At 39.3% G+C, this 24599-nt stretch overlaps 1 protein-coding gene across 1 annotated transcript in view; it reads left to right on the plus strand.

Annotated features, from left to right (window-relative positions):
* The first annotated feature begins 4190 nt into the window (after positions 1–4190).
* Positions 4191–24599, plus strand: part of LOC138107188 (spermatogenesis-associated protein 7 homolog) — a 40980-nt gene continuing 20571 nt past the window's right edge. Inside the window, exons 1-4 of the mRNA XM_069008477.1 lie at positions 4191–4613; positions 9503–9577; positions 13698–13790; positions 16676–16723. Of these exons, the coding sequence (XP_068864578.1) occupies positions 9517–9577; positions 13698–13790; positions 16676–16723 (202 nt within the window). The 5' untranslated portion in view covers positions 4191–4613; positions 9503–9516. The remainder of the gene's footprint in view (positions 4614–9502; positions 9578–13697; positions 13791–16675; positions 16724–24599) is intronic.

The following is a 24599-nucleotide window of genomic DNA, read 5'->3' on the forward strand; positions in this document are numbered from 1 at the left end:
TTTTTTCTTTCTCCTCTTCAGCCATCAGTCTGTTATTTCTATCTGATGCAGCTGCTGCAGGAAGAGGCTGTATTACCTCTGTGAACTGTAGAAACTTGGAGCTTACCACTGTGAGCCAGCAGGTTTCAAATGGGAACTGCAGCTCCTTGGGAAGATCTTATGTTCAAGATGGTAACCTTTGACCTACCACATGGCACATCAGTGATGGTTTACAGTTCTGGAGGTTGAAAAATGGAAAATAGAAATAATACTATAATAATAAATCGTGTAACGATTTAAAGGGATGAAATTATTTTCTTGTTGAAATCCTAACAAAATAAATGATAGACTTCTTCACATAGCTCATTCATGCAATAGTTCTGAACACTGGTTTTATCTTACAGTGCATAGTACTTGACAAAAAGGGGAAATTCAGCAATTCCTCACTGTGTGGAACAGAAGTTGGTTTCAAATTTTCTTGCTTTGTCAGGCAATAACATTTTAATGTCAGGTCATGTAGAAAAAGTCAAAGCATGTGCATGAGCAGAGGAAATCCAGTCAAGTAATGGAAAAAATATCTAAAACTCAAGGGAGAAGAGGCAGCAATTACCAACTGCTCTGGTTAAATATTCTTTTCTGTGCTCTCTTTCAAACTTTTGATTTTATTTCTTTTTTAAGGTACATTTGTAATTCTAAATTAATGTAGTTCACACATGTCCTGCCATTCCTTGGCATCTAAACACTAGGATAAAGTTAACAGAGTAAGTCATGTGAAGGCCTGTTAATTAAGAGTGAATTTGCTCTGTTCTTTTTTTTTTTCCTACTAGACATTATTTCCAGTTTTAGCCTTTATAGGCAAGAGGAGACCAAATAGTAAATAGAACATGCAAGACTGGTAGAGCTGGGGCTTTTTCTGTTTGTAGGTCATTGGCCCTGATGCAGCCTATGGCTTTATCTTGCTCAAAAAAGTGGAGACAAGTTATCAGCCAAGCTATACTGACAGAAGAAACTGAGTCTGAATAGTTTTTTCTAATTTATAACTTACATTGTATATAATATCATTTATAGGAAGGCTGTAAAGTGGTAAAACACTTTACCAGTGCTGCCCTGCATCTGACTAGAAGTTTGTTTGGTCAAATATGTCTCCAGTACTGGCCATAAGTAGATGTCTGGGAAAGTCTAAGAACAGGACAAGAACACAACACTTTCCCTTTTTCCCTTTCTCAGCCCTTTGGGGAAGAATGGCCTTCAATCTTTTGCTGACCAGTGTGGTGGACATATAAACCTCAGGGTTTTTCAACAGCACCGGTCTCATGTTTCAGTGCTTATTTGTACTCATATTGTTTCTCGTGACTTGCTGGCTGTGCTGTGCTAGTGCTTAAATGTGGCAGATCAAGACTCATTTTGTGAGGCACATGTCTGCACAGAGTGAAAGACAACTATTGCCCTGAGAAACTTTAAACCTCTGGTTTAACTAGACAAAACAGATTGGAAGGGGAAAAGGTACACATCATGGTCTTTGATCCTCTAAGTTAGGCACTAATTATAAACATATTCCTAAAATCTGACAGATAGTACACTGCTGCACAGTAACAACAGCAGAACCCTTCGCAGCAATTTGAAGCTCAAGGAAATTTCCATTGCCACAGCACTCGACCTTCTTCACAGGGAACAGAGAGAAAACATTTGCTTGCTCTGGGGGAGAGCAGAGCATGCTGGTGGAGTAGGCTGCACATCCTTAGCTGGATGCTGCCACAAACCTTCCAGGCAGTAGAGAAAGGGATACTCCAAGGCATGGACCATGTCCAAGGTGAGTCTTGGGCACTGATAGAAGGAAGAGACTGTATTGTACCCATCCTGCTAAAGTCAGCGTTCTCTCCACTAAGAAGAACAATAGATTTTTGGAAGAAACAGGGGGTAAAGCAGGGTAGATGTGATTTTAGGGTTTGAATTTTCAAAGGACTCTAAAATAACTGAAGTCCCGGCAGCAGGTTCATATCCATCAGCAGAAACAGCATAAATTTATTTATATCTTGCTTTTACCTGCCCAGGAAGGGCATATTTCTTGTTGATAAATGTGTAGTGCTTCACTTACAGTGTGCTTATTTTAGAAACCCAAAAAAGAGTTCCTGCCTTTATTACAGTAAGTGCTTGACTGTGTTGCCCACTGAAATCCATGAGCTTCCACAGCATGGCTGTGTACTCGAGAGGTAGCTCAGTTACTTTCTCAGGCAATCATGTAATTTGTGCTTCATCAACTACATTTTATATATTAATGAATAGGCTCCTTGCTGTCAAGTTCTTTCACTTGGATACTGTGTAAATGATAACAATTTGCAGATGAGCTCTGGTCCATGAGAAGCCCGATAGGAGTCATTCTTTATCCTGCAGGGCAAGAGTATAGGCTAATCAGTACTTGAGCAGCCCACAGATGTTTAATTGAGATAAAAGGACTGATACAATTAAGGTGCTCTTTCTATTTATTTCAGAATCTTGAAAGTGTTACTAGGAAATTTTGTATCTCTCCTGGATGAGAAGAAATAATTGGTCTGTATGCAGCTACCCAGAAATGACACACAGAAGTGAGTGAAAATGTCTGAGCGCTTATAAAAAGAAAGACATCCTCCTAAAATACATCACTAGCTAAGCCATGTTCTGTTTTGCTAATGACAAGAGATAGAAAATAAAGAGCAGAGTCATAATTTTTCCACATGCTTTTATGGTTTTCTTATTATTTGTCTCCTGTTCTTATTTTTCTGCCTGTATAGACACCCAAACTGTAACATCTCCCCTACACATCAAAGGAATTTGATGGACTGCCTTGATCTTTCTTGCTTTCATCTGTCTCTCCTTGCTTCTCCATGTTTTCTCTGTAGCTACAAGTGGATACCACCCAGTGACAGCAAAGGCATTTGAAAAGGAGTGTCTTTGCTCTGTTGAGGGGCCTTGCAGCTGACAGGCACACTGCTAAAATTGGATCCCATGATCAGTGGGAGGATGGCCTGGGTATGGGTTCATCTGTATCTTCACAGGGGCTTGCTAGGGTATCACTTATGTAACTGTAACAGTTGCTTAATTTGCCTTCAGCTTTTAACAATGAATCGTGTGGTTTAAGACATCAGATAAAGAAATACCACAAAATACAAATATCAGCGTGTTCATCCCACACAAGTATGATAAGCTTTAGTAGAGGGAGTTGAGTGACAGAACTGTTCCACAGGAAGTTCCAAAATTAAGGAAAAGAAATGGTGCCTTATTAGAACATATATTAGAACGCCTCTGCTTGTGCCTTTATATCTTTTTTTCTTTATTAATTAATTGAATTTGGAGGGTCTGTCTTGTAGATTCCCACATTCTAGGGTTTCCACATTTTTTAGCAGTTCGTACCAGAGTCCTGAGAATCCCAGACGAGGGTCTCCCAGGCCTTCAAGAATTAGAGATTGGGCATAAACTGAGTTCTCAAAGATCTCAGGTTTCTTGCTGCTCAACGGGAAGGGCAAAGGCAGTTTTGGGTGTCACAAAAGAGAGGATGGTCCTGCTACTTTCACAAAGCTGGTGGGCCTGGAAACAGCAAGTGTTGGACTGGCTGCAGACCCAACAGAGGGAAGACCATATGGTGTGACCGAGTCCTGGGAGCCTCTGCTCTCCTGCATCTGGCAGTGTGGTGATGCGAGGTTTTTATTGTATTTTCATATGTTTTCTGTACCCCAGTGGTTCATCCCTACCTTCCCCACTCCTACTCCCAGTTGGTTTGCCCCAGACCCAAGCCGCTCCCCCGGTGCTCCCTATGTGGTTGCCCTCCTCCCCTTGTTCTGGCTCTTTCCCTGTCAATCACCCAAACCCCTCCTGTTGTTCCCGAAGGTTCGGAGTCCATCACCTGAGCCCTCCCTAATTACCGTAATATGGCCCCCGTCAGTCCCCCGAGATCCTGCCCCCTCGGATCCCTCCCCTCTTGGAAATCCCCTAAACCTCGACGCCCCGTTGGGGCATGTGACCCCTCTCCCTCCACCCACCAAGACCATTGGACCAGATGTGAGTCCGTCCCTTCAGCGTCCCTCCCTCCTAATCCGCTTATTGGTCCCTAGTTGGTGAACTCCCCTTGTTCACCCCCCTTTGTAAGGCATGGGCGCGTTGCAGGCGGGGCTGGTCCTCTGTGGATTCCCATCAATAAAGTTGGATTAGCCCCCGGGGCAAGCCCCCTTTACTTTTTATCTCTCCCTGCGTTGGGGGCTGCTGACTGCTACAGTGTCTGGAGCCTCGCTCCGCAGGGTAGAGCAGAGCCTTCAGAGGAGCCGCTTTAAAGCTCCGTGCCTCCGGCTGCTCCCCACTCCTGCCGCACACCGCTGGAGCTAGCCCGGGCTGTAGACAGCAGCGATCAATGTGGCATGACAGGATTCTTTGCAGGCCTTAGTTATGAATTTTAGAGAAATCCTGTTCTTTCTCTGCAAAATATTTCTGTTTTGACAAACCTACAAGTAATGCCACCAAAAATCCTATTCTTCTGGAAATTTTTGGACCAGCTTTAAAATACTGCACAAACAAAAGTCGAGCTGAGTTTGTTTTAACATTCTGGATTAAGTTTGTAAATGCTGCTTCCATATCTGGTGCCTGACAAGGGATCCAGGCTTCTGCAGGTATTGAGATACGGACCCAGTGTGATTCCAGTCCACTAGGAAATTAATGTGGATTTTAGGATGCTGAAAAATAATTAATGTCTATTAGTCAGGTCTGAATGCCAAATGCACATCTTAGACACTGTAGTTCTTCATTCCTGCAAATAAAATCCATTCCTTTTTACCCAACTTGCTCTATCAATAGAAAACCCCTATTTCAAGCATAAATCCCATTGCTTAATATGTATGATCAAATCTGTTTGTTTCAGAACTATTCTAAACTTTCCTTGTTCTCATCAATGGGAATGGTCTCATATGCACCCAAGTTTCTAGCCCACTGTTGTATGTGGAGATGAATCCTAAAATATGACTATGTGAAAGAGGATATTTTGTCAATAGAGAATAACAGCACGGGAGACTAGACCGATGTTGGACCCTTCTTAAGGACTGCACTTGTCACTAACTTTTGTACTGAGAGCCAAATTTTTCAACACAAAAAGCCCTCAAATCTGGGAGCTGATGCCGCTCCACAGTTTACTGGAGACAAATACAAAGATTCAGCATCAAATCCCTTGTTTTTGGAGAATGATCCTCTCACAGCAGCAAATGCTTAGCTGTATATTTTAATCTATTTCATTGTAGATCATTTAAAATATTCAGAAATAGTCGGTCTTATGTTTTCTGTGAATGCCAATAGCAAGGTCATTTCATATCTGTGCATTGTAATTAGTGAAAATATGATAAAAGCATGTCCCTTTTCTCCAACTTCCATTCAGCACTTTTACTGTTGCATTTTTAGGTATGCTGTGGTTTATATTCAATAGGTACAATTCCTATAGGGTACAAACCAATAGGTAAAGCATTTTAGTATCTATCTGTCTGCTACAAAAAAGACCTGATTTTTCTCACATGTAATTTACAGCCTGTGTCTCCTGTTAAAAGAACTGTGCATGGATGTAAAATAGCAGAGTATAACACTAACCAATTGAACTGATTTATTATAATCCAGTGAAATTAAAGCAGTCTGGCACAAATGAGAGTTACTGCTGCAGCGTTTCTGTAGGGAGACAGATTCAGGTGTTACAGAAATGCAGAAAACACAAAGAAATTCAAGACACTATGTTGACAACAGACATCATTGAGTAGAAATGAGCCCCTGCTATACCTTGGTCTTGTTCCCTCATCTAATGATTGCAAAGATCAGGGCTGAATTTTTAGTTGGGTAGGTAACTGTTGAGTGTGTGGTATAGATTCCCTACACTGTCTTACACAAATTTAACAGAGGTGGTCATAAATCATGATGAGTTAAGAAATTCCTCCATTCTGAAATTATCCCAAAACACAGTGGCTTCTGTTTCTATACCTGACTTTAAGCAGTGGTGAGGCAGAAGATTTGTTCTCTTTCAGTCTTCCATGGCTCAAAGTTTCACAAAAATTAACACCATTTTTTCAAATACTGTGGGCTACTTTTTGCATTCTAAGAAAAGGCAGAAATAATAGCATTTGATTAGGTGCTGAATCATTTTAAAGATAGTGCTAAGGCATGGTTTTACAAAGGCTATGTGTAAAGCCCACAGGACTTTAACTTGTAAGGAACATTGACAAATAACTGCTTTTAAGAGACTGAACCTTTCACATTCAGAAACTCTACCAGACAGTTCCCTTGTTTCACTATGAGGCACTTTGCTCTGGGAAAGGGTGTTCATCATTCGAGGCCTGATCTTGCAGCTGACTGGAGGATGTTGCCAGGGGCATCATCTTGCCTATGCTCTGTCCCCGTGCGTGGTATTGGACTACCCCAATGAATCCTCAGAACCTGAACTATCATCTGATTCACTTTCAAAATACTTCTTGCCAAAATAATTTTCTTTTCCGTGGCTTTTTGTGGGGAAACACACCATTCCTAGGAGTTTGTAGGGCTCCCTAAGTCAAACATGGCTGCAGCTACAAAAACTATGCAGTGTTTCTTCTCATCAGAATGAAAATTCTGCGTATTTCAACAAAGTTCAAAGTAGATGTCTTGAGGTTTATTCACAGGTCTGATACTCAGAAAATCAAGTTGCATTTCTTTGCTGTTAAATCTTTTCATCTCGTTACAATGAACAAAGCCAGCTTTTTCAGCCTCCGGAGCAAAGACAATATTTTTTTCCTCCTAACTGCTATTTATCTGGTTTGCAAGCTTCAGTTATAAACTTCTTGGGTCTGTTAATGAGTGCCTGACTATTTGTACAGAGCCTGGGACAGTGATCTGATTGAGACTTCAGGAAGTCACCAGAGTTCAAACAACAGCAGCAACATTCTGGCATGAGTCAACTGCTGTAAAAGCTCCTGCAAGGGACTGGTTAATTAATGATCTGCCATTCTTGTGACTTTGTTCCATCACAACAACTGTTTAGTGCCTGCGTCATGTGTTACACGTAGCACGCACTTATTAAATTGAAGGTACTTTTGCCAAACAGTTACAGTTTTTGATGCATGCTTCTTCCATTTTATCCTCACTCAGAGCAGTTTCCCACTGATGTTTTTCTACTTCAAATAATCGTAGAGTAATTGTTGAGCTAAAGTGGTAGGATTGGACACAAGAAGACAAAGAATTACTCTGTCCTAAAGTTGCCCATGGTTAAGACCTCTTTTTAATACAATAGCCTTCTATTTTTCATGCCTTTTAAAGACGTTTGACATTGAAAAAAAACAGAAGCAAAGGATAATTTATATTTCAAAATAAAGAATCAAAATTATTATTAGTAATATATGAGATGGAGCTAGACTAATTTATTTTTAAATCTTTAGCCAGTACATATGAAGCCATGATTACGTTCCACTCTTTTCCAAAACACGACTAAAAATGCTTAAGGAATACAACTAAATAAATAGCATTTAAAAAATAACCAAATATTTTGATGTGTTACCTTGGATTTGAGAGCAGTGACTTCCTTTGCCCATATCCTGTTGTGACTACCAAAGGATGTTTTCAAAAGACAAAAAAAAGCTGACCTTTTGATGATTTTATTAACTTAGGGACCCATGACAATTAGAAATATGAGCACAGAGGAAAAGCAATAAAGTTTACTCTGCTCCCATTTATTTCATAACATTTTTATTTTATGTCTAAGGTGACAGAGAATCTGATAGAAAAAAAAAAAAAACACCAAAAACCTCTGCTCATAATCTTTCCAGCCTTTGTTTTCTCAAAACACTGCTTAATGCTCTCTGTTACCTGCATCCTTTTATCTGTAAGAGAGCCATTCCAGATAGGTGATTTTGCCAAAACCTAAGCTCCCGGTGTGAGGCCTGAATTTCAGAACCAGTTGAATGTGTGCTCTCTGAAAGAAACAGTCTCTTTTACAGGTGTCATCAAATAAAGATCCAAAACCTGACCAAAGTCTTTGCCCTTAGATTTTGGTTCAAGGTATAAACACATGGTTTGTGAACTTGCAGCCGTGCCTTTGAAACCAAAAGTTATTCTGAAATATGTGTATGACAACAAAAGAAAAGGTTTCATCGTTTAAGGGACAGACACTCCTGTTTCCTCCCCCAAATTACAACATTGCCTTGAAAGCAAAGAAAGAATGGTATTGATTTTTCCAGTTCTGATGGCACTTCGTATGTTCTTTGACATTCAGGATCATCTCTAAGGAGATATTTCCTTCACAACTGTCAAATCAAATCAGGCAAATCCAAGTTCACAACTCGACAACTTCTGCTGCCAGACAACCCTTTGGAGTACAAAGCTACTGAGCTTGTGTGCCAGTTGACTTATCTGCTTAAGAAGCATGGAATTTTATGGGTGGGTTTAAAGTGATAAGATTTATCTGGTGGAGAAGATTATGCATGCACATTGTAGTGCTACTGGCTTGCTTCACATTAACCAGGAGTAGGTCTAAGATCAACCAAAATCAGTGTTCAAACTGACAAAAGTCTATTTAAATTACAGTTATAATTATTGCTGGAACTTTTGCATATAGACAGTTTCACTTAGATAAAAGTAAGTTAAAAATGAGGACTGAAGTTTAGCCTCCATGATCAGACTTGCAAATTAAGTTACCAGCTTTTTCTTGATTTTAGTGGGAGTTAGGAACATGATTGTGTTGAAAACCATACCACTGGACAGGTAGGGACTGAAATCTTCTGGATTTCCTATGAATTTTTGTCAATCTGACTCCTGTGAACTTAAGTGGCTTTGGAAATTGAGACTTGGCCCTTCCTGCTGTTGAATTTTACCTGTTAGCTGTAAAATTTACCCTGTTACTTGTCTGAAATAAATTCATCTGTCAGCAGTGGGACATTTCTTCACAAAATAGGAGGAATTCTGTGTATTTAGAATTTGTCTTCTTGCAACCTGCCCTTAATTCAAAATAAGCAGGGGCTTGTTTGCTTTCTTTGCTGTATTGGGTCTGGTTTTTCTAGGTCTGGCTTCTGTGAGGTGAGCCTATACTATTTTGTAGAGTATCTTCAGAAAATCTTCAGCGCTGTGCTTTTTCCCCCACTGCTTCCCTTGGGCACATGCAGCACAGTAACAGACTGAGCTGCTCCTTCTTTTGCCTTGAAGATATTTAGCAGAGATGATCTTTCAGATTGCAAAATATGTGACCTTTGCACAATGCCATGGCTCATTTTTGTGGCCTGTAGAAAATTGCCCTTTTAATGCTGTTGTAACAGAGAATTTTCTCTCAAAGTATCTGGTCTAAAGGGCCCTATAAACTCAGAGGGATTGAACCAAACAGAAATAATCTGGCAGGGAAAGGAAACTCCAAAGTGCCAACCTTTCCATACCTGTATCAGTTGTAGTGTGGCATTCTGGCCAGGACACGACTCTTCTGTAATTCCTATAGAACTTGTAGAAAGATAAACATAATTCTTAATGCTTGCACTAATACACAACCAATCCATTTCCCTTCCCTACCCTGTAGGCTCCCTGATAGCCATGGTGGCTACCTACTCCTTGATGGGACCTTTCAGAGGACACATGAGTCTCAAAAGCAGCCGTAAGTATTCAAATTATTACTTGAAAAGTGACTGAGTGCTCCAATTTTGGAATAACAGCTTAAATATTATGACACTATTAAAAATACGTATTTTATTATCGCAACGATGTAAAGTAAGCCCTTCTAAGAAGGATAAGTCCTTCTAATACCTTCTGTTACAAAAATCTCACCTTCTGAATTTAGACAAACAGATTTCCTGTTCAGGATCTTCGCCAAGCACCTGTAGAAGAACTGCTGGAAAGCTGTTCTGCCTTAAACTTCCCTTCTCGGAAATGCTGTTCCACTGCACCTTCTCCAAGTCCATAGTCCCACTTGTAGGATTTAGCAGTTAGCAATGGTATAAACTCTTTCAGGATAGCAGCTCTGCAGTTATATTGGTCTTTAAAGTAAAATAATTGACATGTTACTGAGAACAGACTTTTGCCCCAGTAAGCAGCAAAAAGTAGTGGCTTTGAATCAGCAGTCTGGTGAGAAGCTAAGTCACCTCTCGTGGTTTTCAAAAGCGTATTTTTGGTTTTCAGCTACATGGAAAAGACATGTTTTATCACTGTCATTGTGTATCAGTCAAACTTTAATACTGCTACGACTGGATTTATGGTATGACATTATACCTCTAGACATGATATATTCTCCAGACACGATCTGCAGAGGTAATCTCTTGCAATTCAATCAGTGGAAACTAGGTAAATTAGTCATCACACAAGTACACATTCAGGACTATAATAAATTTCTAGGGAAGTCGTTACAAAGTTGGAAATAAAAAAGAGTCATTGTTGAGAGAGTTGTCACTGTTCTTTATGACTCGTTCTTGGGTCTTGGTTTCCTGGAGATCTTTCCTCATGTGTAGAAACAAGATGAAAATGTATTGGAAGTACAACAGTCCTCAGAGTTTGGAAAAATTTTCAAAAGCAGGCAATTTTCTTTACATAGATCTATGCTCATATATAGAAAATGTTGAAACTCTCAAATGTTGAAAACTTGGATCAAGCAATTTGCTGAATGTTGCAGCAAATGAGATCTGTGTAAGGCAGCAGAAAATACAGAACTTGGATTCTGTTCAAAAATGGGCTTAAGAACATTGCCTGTCTTTACAGCACTCAAAAGGGCTGTTTCAATTTGACTTGACGTGTGTTTGCACCATCAACGGAGATTCTTAACAGGGCTACTTAAAATTCCCAGAAGATTTCTTTTTCCCATTTCCCTCAATTTGAAGTTACTCAAAGAAAACACAAGAAAAAATTGTTTGCAAGTGTAAACTTTCCAGTGAGCTCAAATAAGATCACCCTCTGTAATCGTGGGAAATACTTAGTTGAACACCCCCTAAGTCTCCCCATTTCATTGGTTTTATCCTTAAAGCCTTTTCTTTGAGAGAGGGATGTGCTTTTTCATGTCCTCTGTTCAGAGAGATTGAGACACAAAAACACAAAATAACTTGCCAAAGTTCAACAGAAAGTCTCTGGCAAAGAAAGGAATTTTTTTTTTCCTTTCCTTACATAGGAATAACCACAATGTTGCTTATTGCACAATGTCAGTATTTTCTGGACACAGCATAGAGTTAGATTTTATGGAAGACAAAAATTAGATTAATCTACTAGTGCCTTGTATATCTTTAGCATTTCAAATTTGGGGCAGTTATTCATTTTGAGAAGAATGTTCTTTTTATAAATGGATTTTCCATCCCTTTTTAATCTCTGGATATTTTTTAGATTATCACTTCGTTCTTCTGCCGTGCTGTCTTTTTCACTGCATATATTGAAATCAGCTTGTCACTGCCAATCAGGGAAAGATTTGGGGCATTTACCAAAATACTATTTTCTTTCCCTTACTGACAAGAGCATCTAGCTGCTGTGATTTAGGGCTTTGCCATTCCTTGAGCTCGGGAGAGACACCCCACTTGAAAGCAGATAGGGATGGTGCTGGGTATTACTGGAGAGCTTGTTCCAGTTGCTTTTGCCAGCAGGAGGTTACAGCACAACTGGCAAAATTAATGAAAAACATTATTTTTGCACGTTACAGTGTGGATACTGTAACACGCATATCAAACCAGGAGTCCTGTGGAAAGGAAATATCTATGGACAGATGCTTGGTAGATGTTTCAGAGATGTTTATTTCCCCAGCCGCATGGCCGGGATCTGCTGAGGAACTCGCACAGTCTGGGCCGAGGGTCCTTCCCACACAGGGGAACACAAACCGACCAATGGGAACGACGCTGCCCAGGGGCCAGGGAAACCCCGTGCCTCCCCTCAGGGCCCCTCTCCCAGGGCTCCGTGGCGGGGGGAGAGGACCCCGACATTTACAAGTTTTGGAATGAGCAATGACTGGTCTCAAACACATAAAAGCTTTGAAACGGTACAGTACTGATTCTAACTATTTTATTTCTTTGGTATGGCATTGACACCCGTGCATGGTTTCCCTGAATAAAATTGGACATGTATAGGCTCATGATTAGAAAGTTTGTCATCTTTGTATTTATCTGCTTCACGTATCAGATTCCATTTTTACCTGTACTACTCATGCTCTGTTTGAGACAAGAGGTAAATACAGTTTGCTCAGAATGTTGCACCAAGTTCTCCACTGCTTCATAGCAAACATGGAGTCATTCTTTCCACTGATGTCTCTGCACCTGCTTGCGTCCTGGTGGAAGCACTCTGGCTGTGCCTACGTGTTCCATGCACAATCAAAATGGATGGCCCTGGAGCTGAAGCAACAGTACCTCTCTGCAGCACATCGTGTTGGGATGTGCTGCTGCTCCTGGGCCAGCTGTTGAAATCAAGTCTTCATGTCAGTGCCCTTCTGGCAAGCTTAAAACCACTTGCAGGATCACCTTAGTGAATAATACTAAGTGAAGCAACAAATCCAACATCAGGTGTTCTGTCCTGCTCTTTCTTATGGTGTGTGTTCAAAAGATGACACAATAAATTGAATATAGTCAAGCTCCTTTGTAGTGAAACCTGTTTGTAGCATTGGCTCACTTGGTAGGCAAGAGATAAAAAAAAGCAACACAGCAAGGATGCAGCCAAACTGAGATTAGAAGGATTGATTCCCAGACTCCCAACCCAAGGTCTCCTACTCTTTCAAAACACAATTAAAGCTATGAAACAAAGTTATTCGCTTAAATTGTACATTGGGGACGTGAACAATGAAACAATAATTTATTTTGTTGGCTCAGAAAACCAAATCTGGATAGGGTTGGATGGGCTGATTATCTCAGTGAAAGGGTCATTCTGGGTCTGTGGATGGAAAGCCAAAGGCACATTAGGTTTCTGATCTCCAGTATTCTGTTGATTCTTTGTATTATGTGCTAGTAACTTTCCATCTACAAATCCTGTCAGTTAGGAATTGAGAGTGTTTGAGAAAGAAATAATATTTTTGTTTGGAAGCAAATTGAAAGAAAATTATCTCTTTTAGCCACACTGCCAGGTTAAAAATTTACAATAAGTGAATGCTTATCTATTTCTTTTTTTTTTTTTTTTCTGGGTTAATGAACTTAGATACAGAGACAAATTCTTCTGAATCTGAGAAGTCTGGTGAATTAGAGATTCAGAGGGGTGTCATGGTCAGTCTGTGTTTAACACAATTCAGTTCCATGATCTGGTTCCTTTTCCAGCCCTTCTTCTGTCTTTGTATCCAGTCCATTTACCTAACTACAGAGTGCTTGAGTTAGGTCTGGTATCACCAAGAGGTGAGACATTAATATGCATTTTTCGTACTTTGTAATATTATCTAATAACACTATTAGCATTAATAATTGTATTAATGCTCTCTACTATTATTTAATACTATAGTATTAAATCTTTCAGAAGGCAAATGCTTTTTATTTTATCAGACATTGAACAGTGAGATTGTCTGTTATTCTCCAGAGTTCAACAATATCAAGGGCTCATGCATTACTTATTGCAAGCCATACTTCTCAGGTACTCAAAAACATCAAAACTGGGAATAAGCTACCACTTGTTCATTTTACCTTCTCTGCTATTCTTACTTTTTGAAATAAAAGAATGAATAGTGACTTGATGTTATTGCAAGCAGGAGAGGATAAATATTACAGTATTTTCAGAACTATTATTACCTGAGACATTGCTTGTGCCACTGAGTAAACTCAGTTTTTTCACTCCCACAGCTTTTTCTCCTGGACCTTCCTGCAAGCTCTCCAACCAGTACATCATTCAAGACCACATGGCTGCTCATTTCAAGAAATTGATGTCTGCCAAAGGTGTGTACAGTCTTTAATTATGAGAATATCTATGTAGGTAAAAGGTGAAATCAGAGTTGAGGGTATGTTGGTTGTCCCTATTTTTGGCTGGCTGCTGAGTTTCTTCCCCTTTCTTTCCTCCCTCTCGCTGTCACTTACTCAACAGCAGTAGGAGGATTTAAAAGTGAGGCATAAAATGATGTGCCCTAAGAGATATGTAGAACACTCAATTGGAACTGTAACCTTGTCTTGGGAGAAGCTTGGGAAAATTCCGACTGTTGAAAGATGTATAGTCTATGAAGTGAAACTGTTCCATGAAATGACAAGTTCATGTTAGGAAGAGGAATATTATCTAATTCCCCTGTGTTATTTTACTCATAAATTCTGTTTAGGTGTATATGGCAGTTGACTAACAGGAAAGGTAAAATGAGAACTAGGGCAGGTATTTGTTTATTTGGGAGACACCACTGAAGAATAACAGTGGGGTTGCAGCTTTTGATGTCTAGAAAGTTACAGTATCAGTGCTAAGTAACCTAGAGGGAAGTTCCACTAACCCCATGTAGTCATGTTCCTGAGGGCTCTTCAAATGCTCTCCCTCCTGCAAATAGCCACAAAACCACTAGAAAAAAAAAATTTGGAATTAGAAAAAAATGTCCTCTGTCAATTGTCTGGAGCTGTGTAAACTTACAGGGGCTTCAGGTACAGATGAAACAGGTGGAGTTTAATGGCCATAGTTGAAATATTTTTCCTGCAAGACTTCCAGCCCTTGGGCTCCAAAGGCTTTCTGGCCAAAAAATTCCCAGATTACATGCAGTGAGCTTTATAACAACACAGAGCTATTGAACAATAGATGAGAGTGCTACTGTGGGTTTTTTGCCAGGAGACAAATCCTTTTGTTAACTTACAGTGCCAAATGCTTTATCTTAAACTACCTTGCTCAAATACAGTGCATCTTTTCACTGTGGTGTCAGAATAACTCTTTGAAGGTTTCATGACCTCCACCATGCTACAGTCCATGACCATCCTGCTCATATTGGGAGCTGGAGGCTGGATTGCTGCTGTGTACTTTTGTACTTAAGTGACTTTTGCTTTTTCATGGCTAATGTCACAGAAACAGTGAACTCTACGAACTGTAGAATTCACATCCTAGAGCTTTGCTTATAAATATACAGAAGCATCAGGACTAATTAAGAGCAGCAAACACTGCCATATATAATTGAAATTTTATTCTCAGCTGGTGAAGTCTAAATGAGGGAGTTAAGACAAGTAACAGAGGTATTTTGCAGTCTTTTTGTCAATTACTTTCTAACAGCTCAGAAGAAAATACACATCAGATATTCTTAGTATAAAAGGAGCCAAGTGCTTTGTTCCCAAGCAGGTTTCAATTGTTTTTTTCAAATGTCAGTCCTGCTCCTCTGCAGCAGAATTCAGCAGAAATCAGTCAATCTGGAAAGATCTTTTCACAGTAGGTGCTAGTCAAAATTTCTAATTCTTAGGTGTTTCACAATCTGAATTTACAGTCCTCAAAAGTCAGATTTGGAACCTTTAATCTTAAAATACTTATTTTACTTCTTATAGTGCTTTGTCATTCACACAGGTTTTCCTTGTAGAGCTAACTTTTGCACACATATCAAAACCAGCAATATTTCAAAGATATCAAGGGTCTCTTCTGCACTTACCTGATGCTGTGAAGTGCTGCTTTGCCACCTGTTCCATATAGATTTACAGATTATAGAATTTTGTGCCTCTGAAAAATCTGGTCAGGGTTGTCCAAAGGCCTTCTCCAGTATCCTTCCAAATATTCTCCAATCTTTTTGAAATACACCCTCTTTTTAAACTACAACCTGTTTGGCCTCACTCCAGACAGTGGCCAGCTCCACATGTCCAAAACTTTGGAGCACTTGTACAAACTACAATTTGCTTTGACATTCGGCAATAACCACCAAAGATGGAAATTAAGTCAGTGTCCTTCAAGTGCAACTGGAATATTGAGCTTCTAGGAGATTGCTTTTCCCTCCACAATCAAAAATAGCATTTCCTCATATACCTCAGTTACATCCAGGGATATGCAATTTGACACAGTGCTCCGTTACCATCCTTAACATCTCCTGTATGGACACAGGACTTAATGAAGGCTGAGGAATGCTTGATTCCTCGAAGCTTACTCCATTTAATGTTTTACAATGAAAACCAAATGACCAAATAACAGAAAACATGGTGTGCAAAACTGTCAGTAATTGTGTAATGAAATAGCTCCTTTTGCTAGGAAGACAATGAAAAACTGATGACCTTGAACCTCAGGACTTCTTGAATCACCATCTTGGAGCATCAGTTGGTGGTTTCCCCTCTCTGATAGCAGCTGTACTACTCATCCATATAAACTTTCTGGGTAGCAGTAAATGCCAGTACAAAATTAGTACAGCTTTTCTTAAATTGTAAATTAAAATGAAGGTTAATAAATATAGCTGAACTGGCTCTAACTTCTATACCTAAGTATACATGGGTGAAAGCCACAAAAATCACATCCACATTTGATACTGAAGCACTTACCTTATGCTTTTATGCAGAGAGAGACAAGGGGTCAAATCCTCAAACAATCTCATTGCAGTTGTACTTGTACTTGGTTTAACTCAACTAATTTCAGAGCATTTAACCTAGACCAGATTTTGAGAACTGACCATGGACAAAGATAATAGCAGAAAATGCTGTTCATCAATAGGGAAAAAATGAGGATTTAGTGGTCAGTAGATCTGTATTATTAACAATGCTAGTATTATGCAGTCGGTACTATATTCCAGTAGGGAATTCAACACTTCAGGATTATCAGTTTCATCTCTACCCGTTTTGCTATGATTATTTGTGATGTCAGTGTTTCATTGGACTGAACCTACTTTTTGTTAATACAGCTGCTGTTGATTCATCTGCACCAAAGAGTTTGCATACCAGTGTTAAATGTGAGTAGCTCCATTTTGGTTTGTTTTGAAAATAGGTCTGCCTCCATTTGTTTGGTTTGGAAGCACTTGTCTTCTTTCATGATGGAGGTGTTCTGAAAAGGCATATATGTGCTGAAAATGTGCATTATCAGGGTTAAGATAACAGGATTTAGTATTTAATCTAGTATCTAACTTAACAGCTGTATCCAGCACTTAGTTCTTGTTCACACAAATACAAGCTAACCTGCAGAGTGTGGGACTCACTGATGCACCTACTTCAACCAATGTTGTTGGAGGCATAGATTGCTTTACCTTTCCAGTATAAACTCAGGCCACTGGCCTTTTGAATTCCTTGCTATTCCACAGTGTATTTTTCATTTCCCTAACGACTCCGTGTGTCTCTGGATGTCGGGCACACGAGCGCTGAAACAGGTTTTGAGGAATAAATGGGGGTTTGGTAAGGGAACGTTGCACTGCACCTTAACGCCACCTCTTGGCTGAAGCCTGCAGGACCCAATGTCAAGGCAGAGCCTCTCCTGCCCTTCCCGTTTTGTAAGGAAGAAAGGTTGATGAAAAGGAGCCCGTTCATCCCTTTCCCTGGAAACACAGCGTTCGGTTTGGCATGCGTTTGGTTTCCCTTATTTACCAGGTTGTGAGGCATATTCTTCTTATCTCTATTCCATCTTATCTCTCTCTGATAGTTACATACAAGGCAGCACACGCTCTTCCTGCACTGGAACCTCCTATTTTAGAATGAAATTTTATAAGCTGGGAAAATGGAAGCTGCTGGTTTTGCACAGTGCATGCAGAGTGGGAACCACATATCCGAGAACTGCAAAGGGCTGTTGCTCTGAGGAGGGCATAATGGGCTCGGAAGCAAAGATAGCTCAGAGGCAACGGTGAGAAGCAGTTGTTCCAGCAAGATACACACAAGTCAAGAAGGCAAACATAACCCTTGCCCACAAAGAGTCAGAAAAATGTATCATATGAGATCTTCATTAGACAAGAGCAAGAGAACAAGTTCAAGATCATAACACATTACAGTCAAAACTCCCTTAGCTTTTTTTTAACTCCTCATGATCAACAGTGTTTTCCATTCTTTTTCAGACCTGTCTTTTATATAATAATTTTAAGATTAGAATTTTGTATTAGTCACTTTAATAGTGATTAAAAAGTGCTCCAATAATAGCAAGAAATGCCATGGAAAGTTTTCTGAGAACATTAGTTTGACGAAGAGATGATCCTGACACAGAAGTGCATGAGTAGAATCTCACCTCCTTGAGACTGTCAAGAGGACATAGTTTGTTTAGCTGGGTTTGCCACAATAGCAAGGGTCCTAGATGATGTACCAGAGGGAAACATTATCTGTGTTTCTTCAAATGCTTTCTTAGGAAGATACTCCTTTTACAGAGCTAAGCAGAACTGAACTGTTTTGTGCAGTTTTTGTTAATTTAGAAGCCTGCAATGAGTACAAGATGCCTGGTGGTCATAGAAGCTGTAACATGATACTCCCAGCCAGAGAAAGTGAGGACCCAATACAATTTTTGTCAGTAGCCCACTGGGGAAATGCAAATCACCTTTCTTGTTTAATATTTATCTTCACTAAAAGACACTATATATGAGTAAAGTCCTTTTTCACACAGGTTAGCTTCAGAAATGTCTGTCTTGGCAAAGGAAATTTTGTCCCTCAAAGAATAAATCTCAAAATTTAGAATTCACCATGAAAATGTGCATCAGAACTTCTGTGTTCTGAAGAGTTAAGTAGGGCAGTAGCACAATGGTGGTACGGTTGCTGCTGTTGGGGTTAATGCGCAAATCATTTGAGCAGTATAAAATGATTTTATGCCTACAAAAATAGGCTTCTGTTTATTATTTGCATAATCAAACATCGTTTGCATAAACAAAATAAATTAAGTCTGTTTTGCCAGCCTACTAGAATAACAGGAGGACAAAACTAATTTTCTGCTTAGTACAAGATTACAGCGTTTTCCTCTTTTCATGTGCAATTTTCTCCCACAACCAGCTCCCACTATTGCTTTTGCTAGTTACTAAATGTGGAGTGCTTTTAAAACCTTGACATTTGTTAGAACTTTGACAGATACACTCTGAAGCCATATATTTTCTTATCTGTTCTCAATCCATGCACTTGGTTAGGTATAACCTTGTTTTCCAAATGTGTGAACTGTGTTGGATTTTTCCAAATGTGTGATCTGTGTTGGATACCACACGTTTCAGTGGTAGGCTGAAAAGAAAATTCAGGTCACTTGGTAGTGATGGAGACAAACAAAAAACTGTAAAATTAAAGACTCAAACAGCTACAAAGATTAGTTCTGGGAAGCCAGAAGAAAATACAGAGCACAATTCTTTGTTTCATTTTAAGAATAAGTGCACAGCAGATAAAACACTGTAAAGAATTTGCTAATATTTCCTATAAATAAATTGCACCATTTCTCAAGCTATCTGTAGTGTTGCACTGTAAGTGCAACTGTACAGACAAAGTGTGAGATGTGCAGCATATAGGACTTTCTTCTGAGTATGTTCACATATATTTTGGATTTTCAATTCTAAGCTTTAGAAGGACACTGTTTTAAATTTGTTGCTTTATTGGGGTTTCTGCTCTTTTAGATTTCATAAAGTTCCTAATGTTGCAGTGGGTAAGAGTGCCATTAAATTAGCTGATTTTGTTTCACAGAAAAAGTTATTCTAATGACCTTTAAATATGGTTTGTAAAGAATAGCAAGTGCCAGCTTTCATCAATTCGTGAGAATAGGATAGGATAGGATAGGATAGGATAGAATAGAATAGAATAGAATAGAATAGAATAGAATAGAATAGAATAGAATAGAATAGAATAGAATAGAATGGACTATTCAGCTGAAAGGGACCTACAGTGATCATCCTGTCCAACTGCCTGACCAATTCAGGGCTGATTAAAAGTTAAAACATGTTACTAAGACATTGTTCATCAGCCTCTTAAACACTGGTGGGCTTGGGGCATCACCTACCTCTCTGGGAAGCCTGTTGCAGTGTTTGACCACCCACTTGGGAAAGAAATGCTTCTTGATGTCCAGTCTGAACCTCCTCTGGCACAGCTTTGAACCATTCCCACAATTCCTATCACTGGATGCCAGGATGAAATAATAGTTGTGTCTCTTTAATGTCAAATTAACATTCAAAATGCTCTTGAAATTGCACAAACTTACTACAAAAGTTAGGCAGAAACAGTTAAGATAAAGCTTCCTGAGCAGTCACTTCTCTCCAGCATAGAGCTGGCTTTGTTGTAGCCATAAAACTGCATCTCCAATGTTTTTATGCTAAAAATCAAGGGCCATTTTTCAACTTTCATTAAAGAATGGAAACATGTGTCTGTCCCATGCCTTAAGAATAGATATATTAGCTGGAGATGCTGCAGGAATCAGGGTTATGAGAAGTACAGTTCATCATCACAAGTGTTATTGTGGAGATAAAATTAAGCAGAGGTGTTTTAAGAGTCATGAGAACAGCATGATTTATGAAAGTACTGTGAAAACAGGAATTCCTTGGCCATTCCAAGTGTCTGTGTAGGAGGATGTTTACATTTCTTACTCTCAGCAGAAGGCACACTTCCTAGAAAGAACATCTAATGAGTATGGAAAGAGGGTAAGGTGTGCTGCTGAAGGCACCAGTGATAAGGTTTCAGAAGAGTCTCAGGGATCAAAAAGAAGAATTCATGTTCCAATGGAAATGTGAAAGTTCTGGGGCAAAAAAAAAAATTTGATGAGGCAGTTTTTCTATCTGAACAAAGGAGAAAGTCCGTTTTTTTTGTTTGAAATCAGTGCTTTATTTATTTATACAGCACTGAGCCTGAGACTTAAGCTTAGCTGTGGTATCCAGAAGGTCCTCTAAACTTCTCAGTTATTGGGGATTAATTATTAACCTTTATTATTAAGCATTTGAATCACATTTTTGGACCTTGAAAGCATAAGATAGCTCTAGAAGTCTCTTCTAACCATTATTTCCATTTTAAAATGATGTTCTGCCCCAGATTCATGGAGCCCAACTTTGAGTCAGATCTCCTGAGGCTGATTAGCTCAGTAAGGGGAGCAGAAACCTTGGCTGATGTACATATAATGCTGTCCCAGATGGGTTGGCAGAAAACTAGGAAAAACACTCATGAAAGATTAATCAAAACCAGCCCTAAACAGAAGATCCATAAAGGTAACTGACAATTCATACAGGAGAATGCAGTTCTGAAAATCTCTTACTAAAGCTCAGTGCTTCAACTCCACCACAGTCCATCAACACAGGGAAGTGCAGGGGTCCAAGGCACCCTGTCCTAATTCTCTTCCTACTCTCCCATTCCAGGAATAAGAGTGTCTTCACCAGGGCTGCTCTCATGGGGTTTTTTTGTCCTAGTTTTGCAGTATCTGCTCTGCTTCTGTTAGCAGAGTACGGGGTATCAGTTCAGCAAAACACACACACAGCATGGTGAAGCTGTGCTAGGAAGTGGTTGGATTACTCTACCCAAGCTAAAGAATCTCCTGAAGGAAAACCTAAGGTAAATCTGCCTCTCTGAGCACACTTTCAAGCATCCACAACCTTGGTCTTAAGACAAACCCATTCCTTCTCCTCTCTGTTGAGCTAGAATTTGATTACCAAGTCAAGGTCAACTACCAGCAATGGCAAGATGAGCTTTTCAGGCCATTATGTTTTACACAATTCCCTGGACTTTTAAAGAGTACAGGATATTTATTTACCCAAAAGGATTTGCAAGTAATATTTTATGTAAGTACATGAGGCCATGTGACTGTTACTTGTTCACCTTTTGGGAAGTGTTGATCATGTAATTGCTTCATATGCTGTGACTCATTTTTATAAATATGAAATCAAAACACACAAACAAATGTGTGCAGAAACATATGCTTTAGTAATTGGAAAAAGGAATAGAAGGAATTTTAAGAGGAATTTTATTTTTCCATGTACCAGCAGAGTATTTAAGTGGTTAGATGTAGCACATACTGGTCTTTTTATAACCTGTGTTTTTCCCTTTATAATTCTCTGCATGAGACAGACATTAGTCAAAATAACAATTTCCATTCAGGTTTTAGCCAGTTGAAAATGAAGTTGCTTTCTGCAAGCCCGTAACACCTGTGAAAAAGAACAAGCTGTTTCTCCTGACAGATCAAAGACATACAAAATTCCAGAATTTTCTCCACAATTTCTGTAAACAGAGTATACATTCAATTATATAAACATAATTTTATCCTTACAGATGAGGAATCGTAGTTGTCCTGAGTCCTGGGCAATTGAACAAATCATTTGGCAATCAATGAAAATTAATGTGTTTATATAGGCAAGCATCAATTTTCTGTCGTTGCAGGTTTATGGAGTGTTAGCGAGCTGGTTTTTAATAATAAGTTTTGCAGTCTGTAAAAAATGAATGCTTATATCACCCTCACCAGGGAGCTGCAATGAAGGGACTATCAAATGTATGACTACTGTATCATTCAGCTACTATCCATGATTAAACAACTTGTCTAGTTCATAAATTCTTCTTGTCACACTACTAATCCTACACTATGCAAGCAACTCCATTTGGGATCTGAGTTCTTTCACAGTAGCCACTGCATATTTCAAGATCATCTTCTGGGAGTATCTGCCCAAAATGATGCACCAGCTAGAGCAGAGCAGATGAGTGTTATCATCCTCTTTTACAGGGAATAAATTAAGACACCAGAGATTAATTAACATACCTGTGATCACTCTGGAGCTGGAAATTAAAGCATAGTTTTCCAAGTCCTACTATAGTGATTTAATCACCAAACCATCAATTTCAGAGTCAGTGCTGTTGAAAGGGGTATTTGTAAAAAAGGAGGAAGAGTGTAGTGGGAGCTACCAGAGGATGTAGAGGAGTCTTGTCATAGCCATTGTGCACTGACTATTTTAACTTTGCCTTCTGCTGCCAAAGGAGAAAGTAGCAATCAGTCAGTACTTTAAGCAGGGGTGAAGCATCTTGACATTTCCCTTGTACACCAAATTCTGGAATTCCTTATCCTCACTGAAAGATTAAGAAAAACAGACCACTTTCCCTACATAAATGAAACAAATGTCAAACCTTGTCTTTGCTCAAATAAGAGAAGAGAGTGTGTTGTCTCCTAATTTTGGTGAGATCTACACAGGAATTGTGTCATGTGCTGTCAGCTCCATTGACAGCCATGAATGTACCAGGTATGTACCAGAATGTACCAGAATGTACCATGAATGTACCAGAACCAGGTAGAGCAGGTGTGGCTTATGGGCAAAGGTTTCAAGCAGTTCAGAAATGCTGGGATGGGTGGTTTGTTGTGGAGGTGACTTCTTGCCTTCCTCCTGGGGAAATTCCTGCTAATGTCAACATGAGCACTCAGTAGTAAATGGTGCAGAATTTGGCATGTGATTAGAAGACAAAATGGCAAAGAACAACAGGTAGTGTCACTTAGCAATGTTTTCTGGCTTTATCTGATGTTTCAGAGATTTTCTTCCCCTTTAAAATGGTTGTTATCCACTTGCTCGATAGCATTGCAGCATTTAAATATTGCTGAAAACGAGTCATGCTGAACCAAACCTTGGGGCTTAAAAACACCCATGTCCTGTTGCTTAATGTGCCCACATAGGCTTTTTGTAAGGACAGCTAGCATAGAAAAGGGCCTCTGAAATCAAATCTAAGCATTTGAGCCTCACTTACCACCAGTTTCTGCTGAAGGAATGGTCTCATTTGTGCCAAAATAAGCAGTTCCCCCACCAGACAAACTGTTAGCAGTGCAAACTACAGCACCTGGCCCATAGATGTGAACTTCACAAGTAACTCTCCTGGTATCCTTTTGTATTGCACTGGCCAAAAATCTGCTATTACATCAATTAAAAATAGCAGCAAAAATTGAGAAAAAAATGAGGTTTTGGAGAAGTTGATAGGTGATTGGTGATGACTGACACATATCACTGAGTTTCACAGACACAGCAAGAATAAACTGCTGTGGTTATATAGCCTGCTTTTCCCTAAGTCTTCTCTCCATTCATTGCTATTTTAGACAGTTGTAGGGAAAGGGTTCAGATGTGTAAACTTTACTTGTTTACATCCCAGTTCTCATTAAAGGGTTCCAAAGGCTAACTTACATTGCCATAAGGAACATATACCTCTCCTTTGCGATGCATTTGTACTGTTTCATTTCTGTTCTTTCTATAGGTAGTCCTAAGCAAGAATAAAGTTACTTCTTAACCATCCTTTTGCACAACTAAATGCATTCAGCTCCTTAAATCTGACTCTTTGGATGGAGAGTGTTTTCCAGAGTTCATCATACTTACGGATCTTCTCTGCATCCTTCCCAATTCGTAAATGTTTCTTGAGTAGTTTTAAAGCAGGATATGTAATTCCAGCAGCAACTATCCACCTGTTGAGGAAGCAAAAGTAAAGGCTCCCTGTACTTACAACTGAGGTTTCCACTCTTTATAGGCAGTGGTGTTAGTCCAATTTTGGCCCCATTGTTGCTGTCAGAAATTACAGGCAGCTGTTTGCCTAGAAGAAGGCATGGATGCTTTTTCAGTGACACTGATTCCCAGATAAGACTCTCCTTTAAGTACAAACCTGCCTTTTCACAGTGGAGATGTTCCATTATCCATGCTGAAAAGTATGCTGCCCCCTTACATTTACATCACTGAGCAATGCACATCACTTTGTTACAGTAAACCACTCTTTTATTATTCATGAGTTCCCAAACTGTAGTTAGTCAAGCTTTATGAGAAATGATTTTATGTTTTCTTTCAGATAAATGAAAGAAATAATTTAATATTACAACATCAGAAATGATCCTTGCTTTAGAAACACCTGCAAATTACATTTTCAGATCTCCCAGTTCACTATTTTGTAAACATCTGTAATTTT

The sequence above is a fragment of the Aphelocoma coerulescens genome, chromosome 3, assembly GCF_041296385.1.
Source record: "Aphelocoma coerulescens isolate FSJ_1873_10779 chromosome 3, UR_Acoe_1.0, whole genome shotgun sequence".
Taxonomy (NCBI): Eukaryota; Metazoa; Chordata; class Aves; order Passeriformes; family Corvidae; genus Aphelocoma; species Aphelocoma coerulescens.